Raw genomic sequence first — 18,907 nt, forward strand, 5'->3', positions numbered from 1 at the left:
CTTAAATAGAATCTTTGGTTAAATTCATTTTACCCCTTAAATTTCAGGAGTTTTTCAATTTAAACTTTAATGTTTAAAAATTTGCAATATAACTTCCTAAGGTTTCAAAAATTTATAATTTAGATCATCCGTTACTAACTAAATGGACATAAATTATCACACATGTGTCTCACGTGAGATTTTTATACTTTATTTTCTAATTTTGCCCTTATTAAAACCAAAATCGCTGTTTGCAAATCCATCACCTTGATCTCCTACCCGTGGCTACAGCCGACGGAGATAACAATCTAGCTAGACCACTACCAGAAGTGCTAGCATATTGCAATAGTTACTCCAATTGAAACTCTTCCATACGAAGAGGCTTTTCTAGAACCTGGGTTAGTTTCCAAGGATCAAGATCCTCAGCTCTTCTTGGAGAATTGCCCATGGATTTATTTTGAAATTTTGGCCATTGATTTCCATCCAACAGTTACCAACCTGTCACGTGTCCATCCAATATAAAATAATAAAATAATTTATTAAAAAATAAAATAATTAAAAAAATAAAATTGGGTGGTTCGGCCACCCCAGCTCAACCTAGGGGGTGGCGTCGGCCACCCCCAAAGGCCGATTGGGGGTGGCCGACGCCACCTCATGGCCCCAGTGGGTGGTTCGGCTACCCACTAGGACCAAACCCAAAAATCAAAATTTATGGGTTTGGCCCTACGGGGTGGCCGAACCACCCCCTGGAGCCTAGGGGGTGGCATCGACCACCCCCAAAGGCCAGTTGGGGGTGGAGGAACCACCCCATGGGGCCTAGAGGCTGGCGTCCCCAAAGGCTAGTTAGGGGTGGTCGATGCCACTCCCATGGCCCCAGGGGGTGGTTCGGCCACCCCACAAAGGCCAACTAGGCTGAGCTGGGGTGGCCGGCCACCCCTAGGAGGAGAATGGGGTGGCTGAACCACCCAATTTTATTTTTTTAATAAATTATTTTATTATTTTATTTTAAAATTTTAAATAATATTTTGTTATTTTATATTGGGTGGGACACGTGGCAAGTTGGTGGCCGTTGGATGGAAATCAATGGCCAGGATTTCAAAAAAAATCCTGAGGCAATTCTCTAAGAAGAGATGGGGTTCCTAATCTAGTTTCCAATGGAAAGACATTAATTATACATATCATCCACATATATAGCAAAAAAGAACAGCTAAGGTATACGCAGCGGAAGTCACCTTCACTTGCAGAGATGGAGATGTTGAAGTAAAACCGGTAGTCATGGCACCACATAAAACAACTGGGACCGAATGTTTCCCACCATCTTTTGTTTCCAATTGTTGTTCGAAACGACGCCAACTGAGGATCCAAGCACACGCCTCAGTCACCCCTACTGATGTCTAGGCTGCACTGAGCCACGCCATACCTCTTCCCACTTTTTCCGACATCCAGCGCCACTTTCTGGAACATACAAGGCTGATTAGGAGCCGTGAATGCAAGACCGCCCATGAAGGAAAGCCCTTTCGAAATCGCATAAGGATCATCGAAATCAGTGTCATTGGTGATGGCCACTCAACCCTGTTAGATAATCCCAAAAATGCTTTCGTTCGAATACCATAGAAAGCATCAGGCAAACCAGAACAAAACCTCTTGCTCTTTAGACACTTGCTCAAGGCTTCTGCAATGGCGTCCTTTGTGCAGTTGGCACAATTACCAGCTAACATGTCGCCTCTACATTGCACGAGACCATACAACTTGTTGGCTTTCTTTTTAGTCTCTGTTTTATAGAAGCCGTTGGAAATAGGGCCTCAGGGCAAAATTGGAAGAGAAGACATCAAAATCCCACGTGAGACGCACGTTGGATGATTTCCGTCTACTTAGACGGAAATTAGTAATGTGTTAAGGTATTTTCGTGGGGGCCAAGCAGGCAATTATGTGGCATTGCCTTGAGGACCAAGGAGTGATGAATAAGGAGTGAAATCTCCATTTAATGTCTTTCTTTATTTTTATGGTTTAATAAGGAGTAGTATTTCTCCAATTAAAGGCTAGGTCTGCTAGGAATCTTTCCTTATTAGAATTTTGGCTTGCTGTAGGCGGCTAGACCTAATTGGTCTCTTCCAAAGGTGTAGCTGTATTTCTCTATTTAAATGTCTAGGTGATGAATAAAAGTATGCAGAAAAATATTATTTTGAATCATATGTTGTTTGGAGGTCACGGCTCCCTCGAAGTAGCCATATATCGTTTTCCCTAAGCTTTTGCTATTTGATTCTCATCAAGTGGTATCAAAGTTAGGGTTCTTTGTGTTAGCAAGGAAGTGTTAACCAATAGAGGCCCGGTTTCCCTCTAAACGAAACCAGAAAATTGAGCGAAAGGTGAGAGAGTCAACATCGGTCTCGGAATAAAAGTTTGGCCTACCAAGATTTTTCATTAGAATCTCGGCCCGTAACACGATCATTGACGCAAAAGAGTCAACATCAACATCACATTATGGAAGGAAGAATTGGTAGTTTGGAGCAATCTGTGCATTCCCTTAATGAGGGTCAACAGCAGCTCTTGGCTAGAATGACAGAAGTTTTTGAAATGTTGTCCACCCACAGCAAAGATCAACGTGAAGTGGGAGAGTCCTCGCATGGGAAGAATCGTGAGGGTGAAGGGGAGAATTTCCATGTTGGAGAACGGCCACCCCATGTCATTCATCGACACGTTAAACTGGATTTCCCCAAGTTTAGCGGAGAAGAAGACCCCACTAGTTGGGTCTGTCGGGCAAAACAATTTTTCCACTTCCAAGGGACCAATGAAGAAGACAAGGTTGCCATGGCCTCCTTCCACCTTGAAGGAAAAGCCCAACTGTGGTATCAAATCTTGCTGCGGGAAAGAAGAGAGATAGGATGGGAGGAGCTCAAGGACGGGTTGTTTACTCGCTTTGGGCCCAGTCAATTCTATGACCCCTTTGGAGAACTGACTAAGCTGCAACAAGATGGAAGCATCAGGGAATATCAGTCCAAGTTTGAATCCCTACTCTCAAAGATAGGGACACTATCGCCAAGCCAACAAGTCAGTTGCTTTGTGAGCGGCCTGAAAGAAGTAATTAAGGCAGACATCTTGGCTGGACGACCCCTTAATCTCACATTAGCCATTGGGTTGGCACGAGTTTATGAGGCTCGCAACATGGCCCTTAGAAAAAGTTCCCCCTCAGAGATACGAAAACAGCCACTGACCCACCGGAGCACGCCAAACCAGCCACCACTTCCACTCAAAAGATTAACCCCAGCAGAGCTTAAGGAGAGGCAAGAGAAGGGCTTATGTTTTAAATGCAATGACAAATATGGGCCAGGCCATCACTGCAAAAAATCTTTTTATGATCGAAGCTTATTTGGGAGAGGATGAAGATGGTGACGTGGTAATGCAAGAAGAAGAGGAAAATGGAGAACCCCCGGAGATATCCTTACATGCCATCTCTGGTAAGGACACACCTGAAACCATGAAAATTTATGGGAGAATAGGACAGTCCAGTTTCCTAGTGCTCATTGATTCAGGAAGCACTCATAATTTCATGAGTTTGGCTCTCACTCTACTATTGAGGCTACAACCGAAGAAGGAGGGAGGAATGGACGTGATGGTTGCCTCAGGGGAAAAATTACGAAGCTCAGGTAAATGTGTCCAAATCCCATTAGAATTACAAGGTTGGAAATTTTCAGTAGATTTTTATATTCTCCAATTAGGAGGCTATGGGGTTGTGTTAGGCACTCAGTGGTTACGGACGTTGGGGCCCATACAATGGGATTTTGAAACCTTGGAGATGCAATTTGCTTGGAATGGGAAGCCTGTTGTACTACAGGGAATTAAATATCGTGAGGGACAATCCAAAGAGTTACTTCCCATTTGCCCAACTGACACGAGGAATAACATGGAGGCCGTGGACAATAGTGAGAAGGAAGAGCAAGAGCACATGGAAAAGTTACTCAGTGAGCATGAGGTGGTCTTTGTGGAGCCTAGGGAACTACCACCGCCTCGTAGCCACGATCATCATATCATTTTGCAAAGCGGGTCAGGACCGGTGAGTGTAAAACCCTATCGGTACCCGTTCCATCAGAAAACCGAGATCGAAGAACAAGTGAAGGATATGTTAGGAAGGGGAATAATTCACCACTCCAACAGCCCATATTCCTCACCGGTGCTCCTGGTCAAGAAGAAAGAGGGCACATGGAGAATGTGTGTCGACTACTGAGAATTGAATAAAATTACGGTGAAGGATAAGTTTCCTATACCCGTTATTGATGAACTCTTGGATGAATTAAATGGGGCGAAATACTTCATCATAACAGAGGGTCTAAATTGCAAATTTTTGAAACATTAGGGATTGCAAATTTTTAAACATTGTGGCTCAAATTGAAAAACTCCTGAAACTTCAAGAAGTAAAGTAAATTTAACCCTATAATCTTTGTTTATGGCTTTGACTTTAGTTTCAACAATACCAAGAGCGACAATTTCAATACTCGATATTATATGTGTTGATACAAAATATCTCTCAAAGCGTAAATGAAGAGCCCACTACACATAGAAGATCCATGTTGCTATGCCGCTAAGCGCAAGCATCTAAACCTCAATACTATAGCACGATCCACTCCACATAAGATGGTTGCCTACAGTATTGTGCACATCCAGCAAATCAAGGAAGCCTAACTATCATTCAACAAGCCCAATCCAGGCGTAACAAACCAAATGCTACCAAAAGAAGTCTAGATGCATGTGAAATCACAAGACGAATCACTTCAAAAGGGATCGTGGGAGAAGATCACTGAACCACCTCCCCAAGGATCAAAGGAATCAAACAAGAGTCCCCTCAAGGACTCTTACTAATAGCTGCAGCTATAAAAAGAGCAGCCTACCACAACACCAAGGACGGTGAATTCTATTTTTGACTACTCTTAATTATTATTATTTCTCTATTTCATTTGCTCTTATTTTACTCAAGTTCTTACTCAGGCATCGGAGGTGAAACAGCCACTACACCCCCCACTTCGTGGCCTTCCACTACTGATCCATTTTCGTTCTTAGCAGGCTTTGAAGTCAAGTTGCTACCAAGGTTAATAATTGTCTCAACAGTTGGCGTCGTCTGTGGGAACAAGGATCATTTAAACGATCCAAAGTTCAAATAGGAAAGGAGTCGCGAATGGTAGCTACGAGATCTCAAGGCCAAACCGAAGATACTATCAATATGACCAATGTTCCCCCTCTCTAGCTGGAGAACACCAATCAGCACGACACCGACAATCTCTAAAATGAGGAAACTCCAACTGCGTCTCTCGTCTTTGGGCCGCACTTGCCAACCAGCAGGTGACTAGGGACGTTAGAGTTATAGAATGAACATATATTGGAAACCCTAGAGCTACTGCTGCAGAGGAGTTTTGAGAATCGGCACCAAGAGAGGGACTCAACAGATACAAAACTACTACTTGAAACATCCAAAGGACCTAAGAAGCCGCCTGCAACAAAGGAGGATGAGTCCACTGATGCTTGTATGGACGCTTTCCAGGCATAGTTCCAAGCCAAGCTGGGTAAACTAGCCCAGCAATTGAATGGCTCCCACACTGCAGGCAATGACGATTTTTTGGAGACGGACCTGCCATTCACCAAGAAGGTGACAGAGGCTGGTCTACTCGACAAGTTCAAACTGCCACACATGGATCTCTATGATGGAAGCAGAGACCCAGCAGACTATCTTGAAACATACAGAGCTCACATGGCGTTGCAAGCCTCATCCGACGCGATTCTTTGCTGAGCATTCCCCTTATCCTCAAGGGAGCCACCAAACTTTGGTTCAGCAGTTTGCAACCGCGATCCATAGGAATCTTCGCTGAACTCGGTAAGAAATTTCTCTTCCATTTCATTGGAAATCGCCGGCTGCGTAGGCCATGATCATTCATGCTTAGTTTAATGAGTCTCTATATTACTTCTTAAAATGGGGAAAAAGAGGTGTGGGGGATCATGATCATTCATGCTTGGCTAGCTCTTCCAAAATTGTTAGCTTAGTTTAAGCATTAAGTGAAAGATTTGCAAATAATAAATGCTTGCTAGATTTATATCATTGCATGGTAATTAGAAGCTATGTGGTATCCAAATGATGTTAAAAACTCACAAGGGTATATATTGCTTCCAATTCAAGGCAACTTTCTGCCAAAATAATCTTAAAAATTTACAACAGGAGCATCAACCCTCTTATTGCCCACTTACACAACAATAATAAAAATTAAACTCTTAGAATTGAAAACAATGGGTTTTCTTTCTAATTCCACTAAGTACTTTGCCCACACCCTCTGCCTTCAACCGAAGAGGGCTGCATATAGGAGCTCATTCCAAGTATCCGGCAGCCCCGGAAGACACCAATGGCTGCAGTCCGTGCCGCTATGCTCCCCACTATAAGCCGACGGGTGTGCATCTTTCCGATACTGCGAAAGCTTTGTAACGTCGAGGAAATACACCGGCTTCTTTATTCTGTTTAACACTTTGTTCACAACCACCCAAGACATCGGTGTGCCGGCCGGGTACTTTAGCCCGAAGAACGGTTGCTTCTCACCGGAGCATGATTTTGATGGCTGATTCCAATCCTTGCCCCTGATCACATCAATCATTTTAAGTATATTTGAACAACCACCAATGAAGCATATCTAAGTAATTGCACTATTTTTCATTATACCTTATGATGATCATTGAAAGAATTAATAGACATGAATAAAATGTAATAATGATAATATATAGTAGAGAAATATAAAATGAGTTAATTTGAAAGAAATTCAAGTGTGAGTTTCATACTCGTAATGGGTGGGAGAAATCCCAAGGAAGAAGACCTTGGTCTTGGAAGCATCAACATTTAGGTTGACCCATCTAGCCCAAGTTGTTAACCCTTTATAATATGCAACCATACGGTTCATATCTTTGTACAATTTATTCCCCTCTTGCATATAATCCCATCTGCAACAATAAATTAAACAACTTAGTTAGCACTCATGGTCAATAAGCTTATTATATATTCCCACAGAGACAGAACCAGGAGCCGGGGGTCGTGGTTCCAAGACCCTTGTCTTGTGGTTTGAAAGGATCTCCTACTTCCATCTCAAACTATTTACAAATTTCGAAATCGGGGTAAAAGTTCTTTCGATCTTCTTGTAGACCCACATAAAGAGACAGAACCAAGAGCTTGGGGTCGTAGCTCCCAGACCCTTGTAGGGCTCTCTTAATTCCGTCTCAAATTATTTACAAATTTCGAAAATGGGGTCAAATCCTTCCGATCCCCTAACTCGGTCTTTGTTTATATATAGATATGAGATCTTACGGTTGGGTTCTTCCGGTGTGGGTCCACCAATGCCACGTGTTAAAGACCAGAGCGTCCATTCCCCTCCATGCATTGCCGCTCTTTATGGAATCAAGCTTCAACACTCGCCCTTTGTCCTCATTAACAAGATCCACAAGGTATGGTGTACGGTAGAGGAGTATTTTAACTCCATAGTCCTGCACATAGAAAGTGTACAAATTAATTTTCTTTTTTTTATTTTTTATTTTTTATATAAGTAATAGAAATTTATTTTCATCGATAAAAAGATTGTTATTAATTAAGGGCGTAGAATTCCTAAAGGTTGAAGAAAATAACAAAATGACACGTCAGTTTTATTTCATTTCAATTTAGATTATCAAAACTCTCATCAAAAGTCCCATCGACTGCGACCTTTGGAAGAAGAGCCGTATAAGCAAAGAACTCATCAGTGTGGTCCTCGCCGTAGAACCACATCGCCAGCCCATGAACTTAATGACTAATCATTTTAGGATCCTTCCGCTGTATTACTCCGATCACTAACCACTCAAATGCTTTTAAAATAAATTATTTTTCTGACAAATTTTCAATATATCATAAATAGTCTTAACATTTTCAAAAAAAAAAAAAAAAAAAAAAAATCTGTTTTATTAATTATGACATGATGAGATTTGAAGACATGTGGGGTCCGTTTGACAAATCATTTTGCCTTTCAAAAATGGTAATTAATGTGGTATAAAATTTTTAATTTTTTTGTATTGAGAAGTGAAAAAAATTTATTTATTTTATTTAAATAATAATAAAATACGAATGATGTGATATAAAAAATATTTCTTTAAAAAAATTGTAATATTAATTTTCTTTTAAAAAGAAAGTAAAAAAGAAAATAGCAAAATAATTTGCCAAACAGACCCATAGCAACGTGGTCCATAATGAGTTAATGACAATAAATATTTGTTGGTTGTAGACGGCTAGAAGACAAGCTAACATTTTCCTTATAAAATTGGCATGTCAATGTTTTGACCCACCCATGATGCATGACTAGACATGAGCCGTATTGGAGGGTACCATATACCAAACCTATTTTTTGGGTCTGGGTACTACAGCCTCCATCCTCAATCGTGGAGAACATTGAAGATGATAATGACTATTGCTAATTGTGGTGTGCTAATTTTCCATATTTTGGGGAGAAAATCAAAAATAAATATGTCGTTTGAGGTAATTTTTGTATTTTTGCTGTTTTGATGTGATATAAAGATAAGATACGTTTTAAATTTTTTGTAAGTGTTTTGAGAGCAACGTAAACATTGTTTGTTAATGTTGACTTTTAGGGATAAAAAGCAAACACTTTTATAGGAGGTGTTTGATTACATTCTTTATGAAGTGTTTTTTGTGTTTTGGCGCTTACATTGTTTGTTAATGTTGACTTTTAGGGATAAAAAGCAAACACTTTTATAGGAGGTGTTTGATTACATTCTTTATGAAGTGTTTTTTGTGTTTTGGCCCAAAAAGCGTTTCAATGTGACGTAAAAGTAAAAGTAAAAGTAAATTTGGGTTTCTTTGTGACATAAAGATAACAGTTAATTGTTAATTTTTTAAAAAAAACTTTTTAAATAGAAAGAAATAAAGAAGAAGAAAAAAAATAGAAGCAAACAAAGAGACTTTCTTATAAAAAAGCAAAATCTTACACTATTTATTAAGTCCCTGTTTGAAATTGCATTTGAGAATCTTAAAAGTACTTTTAACACTTAAAAAGTCTGTTTGAAGAAAAAAGTACTCGTTTGGTAAAAAAATTAAAAGCGCTTTTAAGGGTCCAAAAAACTTAAAAATAACCAAAACACACTTTTAACAAAAACTTAAAAATAAAGCTTTTGTCCAAAAACTTTTTTTTTTTACTTAAAAGCTCTATTTATCAAACATAATCCCAAATAAACTCTAAGTATATATTTGATATAATTAGAAGAAAAAGAAAGCAGTCTAATAGAAATTCAGCCAAAACTTGGGTAAGGAAGAGGAATTTTACTGCAACAGAAATTTAATGTAAAATTAGTGAAAATCTTATGTTTTTACTGTAAACTTGTTGACGTATGTGTCTTTCTTTTGTTTTTTTTTTTCACTTGTCGCCACAGTAAAATGTTATATATTTCCTACCTTTTTGGTTCAAAATTCCAAAGTAGCAGTGAAAGTGAAGTTTGTCTGGTTAAACATTCAATCATTTATTACCTTATATAAAACAAAGCCAAATCCTTTTATAACAACCTGACACGTTCTGACAAAGTGAAAAAGCCCTGCCTCCCCCTGCCAACCACTAATCACGCTCCCCTTTTTCAATGCTTATAGTCCACACATGAACTTCACCTCTATACCCCCACAGGGCTGCACTTTCACCCATCATTCCCCATTTGAAAATTTTGGCAACCCAAGTAAGAAAAAAATTTAAAACAATTATTTATTTGAATTACAAACAATTTAAATCCGAATAAGTCATTGGGCCATCCAAAGCTTATTTGGATGGACAAGTTTCATATAAACTTTGAATTTCTAACAATTTGAATAGATTATAGTCGTATGCGTTCTTTCAAATCCGATTAAATCAATTTAAAGGCAAAACTGAAGAAAGGTTGCCATATCATATTTTACATTATCTGCTCGAATTACTAGCAGTTCGATCAAATAATAACTGCATGTACTTTTTCAAATTTGATTAATACAGTTTAAAAGCAAAACTGAAAGAGGATAGCATTACCATATTTCAGATTATCTGCTCGAATGACTAGCAATTCGAACAGATAATAAATGCATGCTCTCTCAAATCCCATTGAAACAGTTTAAAGGCAAAAGTGAAGGAGGGTAGCCTACCGAATTTCATTTTGGAACAGAGCACTTGTGTAATTCAAATTTCAAAAACAAAAACTTTTACTTTTTTTTCTCTTGAGAAAGGGAAAAGAAAATGCATGGACTGTGATAGGATTGCTACTGAATTCAACATGAAAAGACAGGAAAAAGCAAAACTCAGAAACATCACCTCGAAAGTTACAGAAGCGAGCCCATCTTTCCTGATGAATGTGGTCTTAGACTTTGGCACCCAAGCGTAAATCATGCAAGTTAAAGACTGGAACTGATTCAAGCTCAAGGAGTCCCCCACGAACATTATCTTCTTCCCCCTCCACTTCTCCAAGAAATTTAGCCCGTTAAACCTGAACCACTTCAGTACTCAATCACCAGTAAATTCACTATACACATATATATATATACTCTGTAAAAAACCAGGGGAGAAGGTGAAAAAAAAACAGAGTACCTGGGAAAGGAACAGGAGAAAGGCTGCCATCTGTATTTGAGGTACAAGTTATCAGGGCGGCCGTACTTTTGGCAGTCGAACTGGGGATCTATGAAGGGACAGGAAGAGGAGTAGAGAGGGTATGAAGCATCGTAAACCCATTTACCGCTAAACAGATTGCATTTACCAGCAAGTTTTCTGTCACTCAAATGGGTTGCATTGCTGAGGGAAATGAAGTCCTCTGCTTCTGTTTGGTGGGAAAACAAAAACAGGGAGAGAAACAACAAGAAGGCTTGGAAGAATAGCAGTGGGAAACCCATTTCCTTGGGTTTCGATCCGGGATTTACAAACAAAAGGACGAGGATTTGAAGAAAAAGCTGTCTCAACCAAGTACCTTTTATAATGCTAATTGTAGAGAGAGAAAGAGAGAGATTTATTTAAATTATTTTTGTTTAATTTTCTGACAGACATTGTGAATTTTTTTTGACGGATTCTTTGGACTATGGCAGCATGTGGGGTTGGATCCAATCCATGGTTTGAAAATTTTGGAAGCATGATGGTTTTTTGATTCTAAAATAAGAGCAATCATGGGAAAATATTTTTTTCCCGGAAAAGAAAGATAGAGAATTGAAAAATGATTTAAAAGTTATATATATTTTCTCGTAGGCGATTCAACACCTTTTTTTTCAAAGGAAAAGGAGATAAAAGTGGGAAAATTCATATTTGCCCTCTGGTTTGTTTCCCGCATTATATTATGTTCCTTGAAAAATTTTAGGTTTCAAGAGTAATGTCGGAGCTGTCGCAGCTCGACAGCTGTGCCTTCTTTAAGACATCATTGATGATCTCAAAAATATCAAAACTTATTAATTTTCTGTCTTTTATTTGTTATTATTTATTTATTTTTTCACTTTAAGGAGAAAATATTACTTATTAAATTTTTTTGAAAATAGTTTTCTCATTAATTTTTTTTATTAAATATTAAAACATAACTTATTTTAGACGTTAAGATGAACGATTGAGATTTATAAATTTGAGCATCTTAAACTTTTTTAAGAAAAAAATTATAAAAAATCTCAATCCATGAAATTCTTTCATTAGGGCTCTATTTGATATTGGCCCACGGTTGGCTCTGTCCGTTTGGCAAATTAACTTCAAAATATTTTATTTTTTATATCACATTAATTATTTTTTATTACTGCTTAAGCAAGACAAATTCATTATAAAACATAACTTTTTTACTTTTCTTTTTTAAAAAAAAAATCAAAACTTTTCAGTTACGTAAGGGAGCCGTTCAAACCCAAATCTTATCGCAATTTCTTTGGTCATGATTGAAAATCCCCTTCACGTAATTTCGTGATAAATTGTGTAAGGGGTAATTCCTCCAGCTGGCAGCTGGCATTAGTGATCGAGAAAACACGTAGTAACACTTTTTGCTGTAACCAAATATAAATAATCACATTTACAGGTTTGCGGCACATTGAAAAACCTACTCCAGCAGCGCCTCCCCTCGTATTTTAACTGCTTCTTCTTTAATCACAGCCGGCAATTAAGTTGGGTCAATTGCTTTTGTCGGAGAACTAGTAGGGAGTTAAACTAATAAATTTAAAAAAAAATTCAAGTCGAGGTGACAGATTGTAAGTTGTAGACAAAAAAAAAAGAATTATATTTTTTTAAATTTAAAAATCTTTACCACATCAATTTAAAAAAATTTTAAGTTCAATTATTTAACTGTTTAGCATTTTTCTTGCTTTTGTTATATCAAGGAAAAATAAAAAAATAAAAGCATATTCGAAATACTCTTGATTTACAATCAATTCCCAAATTTTAAAAATCACAATTGTCTATTTTTAAAAACATTACACACTTTCACTTTTCATCTTCCATTATTTTTATCTTTTAACTTGAAAGGAAAATACATTATCTGACCATGAAAATTATCCATTATATACTTTATCAGATATGTAAAAAATACATTTATGCATGTAGATTAAAAAATAAATAAAAAATAAAAAGTTAAATTCATTTTACCTTCCTAAGTTTCAGGAGTTTTTCAATTCAAATCAAATTCCAATGTTTAAAAATTGGTAATATACCCACTTAATGTTTAAAAAATTTTCAATTCAAACCCTCCGTTACTAATTTCTGTCTAATTGGACGGAAATCATTCTATGTGCGTTTTAGGTGAGATTTTGATGCTTTTTATTTTAATTTTGCCCTCATTAAAATCTATGAAATTACGTAATTACCTTCAATGTCATAGGTTTTAATGAGGGTAATTTTATAATTTCATAGGTTTTAATAAGAGAAAAATTAGAATAGAAAGCATCAAAATTCCATATAAAACACACGTGGGATGACGAAAATTAGTAATAGAGGATCTGAATTGAAATTTTTTGAAATATTATGTAATACATTGTCAATTTTTAAACATTAGAATTTAAATTAAAAATTCTTAAAATTTTATGAGGGTAAAGTGAAATTAAAAAAATAAATAAAATAAAGCTCAAGCCGTGGGAGTCGTGGGACATAGGTCTCCTCCCACTATATATATATATATATTGAGACAATCATTGCTTTATAAACGGGACTTAACGACAATGACAAGCCACTTGCATTGTACTTTTAACAGCGCAACTTGAAGCACGCGAATGAATTTGATGCCATTTTATATACGTAAAAGAAATGAGAAAGATGAGTTTCTGTCTATATATAATTAATGCTTCAAATTTTTTTTTAGAAACAGTTTTATTTTTAAGCTTTTCTTTTCTTGAAATACAGTTTTTAGCTTTTTTATAGAGCAATTTTAAAAAAAATTAAAAAATGTTTTTTAGGTTTGTTTAGTACAATTTTTTCTCAATTAAAAATATATTTTAAACTTGGTACCACAATTTCAAAGAGGGTGTTTGGCAAACCCCCTGATTTTACACGGCATTGTACACCTCAGGAAGAGCGCCTCTCCATCAGGTACGGATTGTGGCCGAACAGGCTGACGCAGTATGTAATTGCCGGTTTGAAAATAAAAAGTCTAAATAATTTCTATTTTGCCCATTCAAAAGGAAGAAATGGTGAGGCTTTTCTATCTTTCATAAGGGCATAAATGTCTTTTAATAAAATCAAAGCTTGTCACATGCACGGTTTACTGTATCTCACTGCAACGTGGTTAAATTTTACGGATCGAAAAACAGTACCGTGGGAGTGGGAGAATGTGCTGCAGCTTAACAACAAGGCCAAAATCTTAGGTGGAGTTTGTTAAACATCATCATTCCACCAAATAATATCCATCTTATTTTTTTCAAAAAAATCAACATCAAAACATTTTCACTTTTTAAATCACATAATTCACTTTTTACTACTATTCAAATAAAAAAATCATTACAAAACAAAATGTTTTCACTTTTCAATACCACTTTTTTACTTTTATATACCAATTATTATTTTATTTTTAATTTTGTTTTATTATCAACTTTGCTCTAGAAACTTGATGTTGTTTAACAAACAAGCCTTAATAAGTAGATAGATGAGCCATAAAAAATACGTGGTCTGAAAATGAAATTGAAAGCTACGGTTGCGTCTATTAAGAGTATTGTGGGCGAATAATGGAGGATATGTAACTGTACACTTAGAAAGTAGTCGCTTTTAGCTTCTTTATTTGCGTTAAATGAGGCCAAACTTCAATTATAGCTACTCATCAGGCTGATGTACGATCTCTACACTTTTTATACATAAAAATTCAAAAATTTAACCCACACAATTCATAGCTCAAATGGTATGGTTTCTTTGTGGTTCAATTACTATTTATTTTGGATAACTACCTCTAAAATTATGTGCTTAATTAATTTTTTTTTTTTTTTTTTTTAGAAATAGTAAGAAATAAAGAGCTTTTAAGATAAATAGTAATTTATTATGGTATTAAAGTAGAGATCATTTTTGATAAACGTAGGACTTTCATTGATAATCATATAGAAAATGCAGATTGTTCAAGAACCATAAGGTTCTTAATACAAACCGGTGGGTCAACAACCCACACCTTATCCATAATCTGACTCATTGCCATTTTTGCTAGCTCATAGGCTGTTCGGTTTGCCTCCCTACTAATATACGAAATTTTCCACTGGGAGAACGCCTATAATTGGGTACATAGATTCTTTTCCCCAAAGTTTATCGTATCAACCACCACATTTGCATTACCCACAAATTGTACCCTATCTACCCCCATATCTCGACAAATCTGGTTAGCAGCAATGGCTGCCACAGCTTCCGCATTTTCAAGACTGAGAAACCCCATCCTTGTGAGACATTTTGAAGCTAGCGTATTCTCAGTATGGCCCATCCGTCCCCTTCCCTTATCGAGAGCAGCATCCCAATTCAGTAGGACCCATCCTGCAGGAGGTGTCTTTCACTGGACAAACACCTTATATTTAAAGCAGAGATCCTAAGTTCAAATTATGTCTCCATTATTCACCTTTCATTTTTATGAAAATGCCTACATCTGCATGCAAAAATGACTAGGAGAAAATAACTATCAAGAGATGGGGTATTTAAAAATAAAATAAAAACACTTAAAACTCAAAATCTCAACACACACAAAACCTCCCACTCTGACAAAAGAGAATTAGGAACACCAAATATATCTTTAATTCTTTTGTGCGACAGCTTCATCTAGAACCAAAGAAAAATTATTTCATTGTGTTGTGCAGCTATTACACCATCTCTTTGTTTTTGAAAGGCCGAACAGGGTGCTTGTATAGTTGATGAAGTCGGTTCATGGAAGAATTTGTAATCCGTGTCGTATTAGAAGTCTTTGTTGCTTAAAGAGACAAAATCCAAAATGTGAAGGAAATCACTCTTTCGCAAGTAGAAGGAAAATTAAAAACCAAACATGTTGGCTGGGCCCATGTGTGTTGACATGAAGATATCAAGTCATTCACGCAACAAATATCTTCAAAATGTCTCCTCCAAAGCCCTTAAGGGTAATCACAGGCTACAAGCACTATTATGTTTTATAAATTGACTACGAATTCAAAATCTTACATTTACCTATTTCATCTTCGAAGTGTTTATGATGAAAAATGTTAGTTGAAAGTGTTTTTTGGTTTTTCCATTACAAAGCCCGCCAAGATGGGAATTTGACATTGGGTCACATAAAGCTATTATTGTCTTCTTCCGTTCTAAACTTGTCAAGACATAAATGTGACATGGGGTCATATTGGTCTTAAAAAGGCTACTTGCCTTGCCATTTTCTGTAATACCCCAACAAATCACCGGTTTTAAAAGACTTACAATTTACTAAAAAGTGACAACACATTTTCATAAAACATGGTTTTATAACTCAAACCCCTTATGAGTAACCCCAATCCCTTGAGGTTTTTCAAACAAAACCAAAACTTTTACTCTTTGCCCGAACGTTCGCTAAGGAACCTGAACGTTCGCCCTTAACCTTAGTGCGGGCGTTTGCTAGGGGGACCACCACGAGCGTTCGTTGACTAGTCTTTGGGCCATTGGGTAATACCCAAATGTACGCTTGATCCTTTTGATCCATTGTGTAAATAATATCTAAAAGTTCACTCACACTTTGAAAAGTAATTTTTACCTATTCTCCACCTTTTTAGAGAAGAGCACGCCCCCAAGCCCCTATAAAAACCCCTCTCTTTAACCCTCAGCCTCTCCCAACCCCATAAAACCCTAATTCAAGAGTGAGGAGTGACTTGGACAGAGATGGAGGAGATCTTGGTGGGTTTTGGTATCTTCGGTGGGTTTTGCTATCTTCTAAGGTAACTTCTTGCCCAAACATTTAGCATTTTATGTTATATGTCTTATTTTGTGTCCAAACTAGTTTTAAAGATGCATTGACAAGTTTTTGTACTTATTTTCTTACAAAGACCAAGAATGTTTTTAAAGAGCTTTAAACTCGCCATTGATTTCTTAAGTTTGCATGTTAGCATGTTTTGTTACATTACATATGCCCATATGCCCATTAGGAGCCTAGGACATAATGTATCACACCCTAGAAGCATAAGACCATGTTTGGGGCTTCTGGTCGAGAGTTTTCACTCTCTGGCCAAACGTTTGCCCACAGGGCCGAGCGTTCGCCTAGAGAGCATGACGTATACCCAGTAACCCGAATATGCGAGCTTAGGCTTTCGACGGCCCCTTTCGTTAGATAGAACTTATTGTGTCACTTGGAGAGTTCTCTATTACTACATATAACGATACATTGTATTTCGTTATAATAGGGATTTGTGATGTCGGAGGACTCAAGTGAGCGCACGGGGTAAGTAAATACTTAGGACTGTTTTCCTTAAAAACGTGTGATATGTCAGCTAATTGAGCACACGTATAATGAGCATGCCTATCGTTTTGTATAATTTGGTAACTGGTTGATAAGATGCATCGTATGACATGGTACACCGGTACGTGCGGTATAATGGCCATGGGCTTACTATATAAACTTGATTCCCTGGTCAAATGTGTATGTGTGGATGTGATATACGGGCCTTGGATCCAATGGTTATTTCGTGACTGACGCAAACTTAATTGGCGAATCACTACAAGATGTATATCATTAGTAGCGTGGGCCACTCGAGGTCGGACTCAGTCAGGCTACTAGTGTTATAGATGGTAGCGTACAATGATCGGGGTACCAGCATTGTATTACAGGTCTCTCGGGATAGCGCCAACCCTGCTGAGAATGGATAATATCTTAGGTAGACCATATATGATAGTTATGGCGTATTAACGCATTAGTTTTCTGCATTAAAACACTTAAGTGATTACCGCTAAAAGTATACCTCTTTCTTTCTACAAAACGTTATTTTTATCATGTATTAACAGAAACAACACCTCTTTCAAATCTTTTTCAAACTGCATGTTTATTTCTACTCAATAATAATTGGCTCATGTCGTACCTAACTGTGAGGTTTACTAACTAACTCTTTTAACTTGCGCAGTTATTACATCTTGTAAGAAACCTATTTTAGAAAGAGAAGAGTGGCGAGGTTGTCACTACGAATTTGTCTAAGACAGAAACTTCATGTTGATACTAGGTTTGATCAGGTTATTATTTTTATTAGTTGCTCCATGTCTATGTTTCAAGGATAATATATGCTTTTTTTATGGTTGTTAAATTCCTCAGATTTATTTCACCTTACTATGCATTAACTCTAATTATGTTTAGAGAGGCGGTTACCCAGTTAGCTACCAATTAGTTATATTAGGGTCATTGCCAGTAACCCTACTAGATTGGTCAAGACCAAATTTGGGGTCATTACACTTTCAAAGCTTGTCAAGACTTAGACATGAGACATAATCACAATGTGTTTCCCCCATAATAAAATCACATATTTGCTTCATTTTGGCTTACACCTCTTCCCATTGCTCTCAACTAAGCTTTGAACTTCATTTTTTTTTTTTTGGTTGAGGAAAAATGTAAACCTTCATCTTAGAATCCTTCTAGATGTACGTCTTCCTTCACCATTGTCAACCCATGTGAGAATTCTTAAAAATATTAAACATTCCTCTCATATTGGGATTTTTGAGTATTTTAAACCACAACACATAAACAACTCTCATCCACAAAAGAGTCTACCAAAGGATTGGTGAGAAAATGCACTTAAGGAGGATTTGCTAGTTCAGAGGCAAGTGGCAAGCTTGTTGTCATATAAAGTCTTATATTTTCAAAATGATTGTAAGTTTCTATGTTTATATTCTGAATCTTCTTTGTGATAGTAATTTTTTAGGTTTGGCTGCCGCGTGGTGATTTTTTTTTCTTCTCTTTAATGTGTTTAATGGGGTTTCTACTTCATAACAAAAATACTTGTGTTATGGTTGTGCTGTTTTATTATCAAGTATTGCAATTTACTTTCCTCAAATTTACTGCTTGTGTATTTGTTTTGGGGTTTGAACTGTTCATTGGGCTCTATCAAACACTTATTAGGCTCCTCAACAATGCTTGAACTTAAGAACAAAAAATGGCTTAGTCAACATATCCATTGAGGTTTTCTATTGTATCAATTTTCTTCACTGTTCATGAGTCACAACCCCCCAAAGAAAATGATATCCGACATCAATGTGTTTGGTAATTCTCTCATGATAAATTTGATTATTAATCAAACGTACAGCCTTCTCACTATCACAAAATATTACAATCTCATATGTTGCAAATCGCCAACAAACCTCCTAGCCAAATTATTTCTTTCACTACCTCTACCAATGCCAGTTACTTTGCCTATGTGGTGGACAAAGCAACTATTAACTCTAATGTCACCTTCCAACTAATGGTACACCTTGAGAGAGTGAAAACCTAATCTGTCAAATATCTTTTATCTGAATCACCAATATAATCTGAATCG

General features: G+C 36.9%; 1 protein-coding gene and 1 pseudogene across 1 annotated transcript; both read right to left on the minus strand.

The window, feature by feature from the left end:
• Window positions 1-311: 311 nt before the first annotated feature.
• Window positions 312-2,428, minus strand: LOC148585766 (antimicrobial ginkbilobin-2-like protein; annotated as a pseudogene).
• A 3,667-nt stretch (window positions 2,429-6,095) lies between these two features.
• On the minus strand, window positions 6,096-11,159 carry TBL39 (TRICHOME BIREFRINGENCE-LIKE 39). Its single transcript, XM_059595648.2, has 5 exons — window positions 10,581-11,159; window positions 10,308-10,479; window positions 7,307-7,482; window positions 6,787-6,945; window positions 6,096-6,588 (listed from the first exon to the last, which is right to left on the minus strand). The coding sequence occupies exons 1-5, from the start codon at window positions 10,877-10,879 to the stop codon at window positions 6,297-6,299; spliced, it is 1,098 nt and encodes a 365-aa protein (XP_059451631.2). The 5' UTR covers window positions 10,880-11,159; the 3' UTR covers window positions 6,096-6,296.
• Between the last annotated feature and the right edge of the window lie 7,748 nt (window positions 11,160-18,907).

This window comes from Corylus avellana, chromosome 5, assembly GCF_965113065.1.
Source record: "Corylus avellana chromosome 5, dhCorAvel1.hap1.2, whole genome shotgun sequence".
Taxonomy (NCBI): Eukaryota; Viridiplantae; Streptophyta; class Magnoliopsida; order Fagales; family Betulaceae; genus Corylus; species Corylus avellana.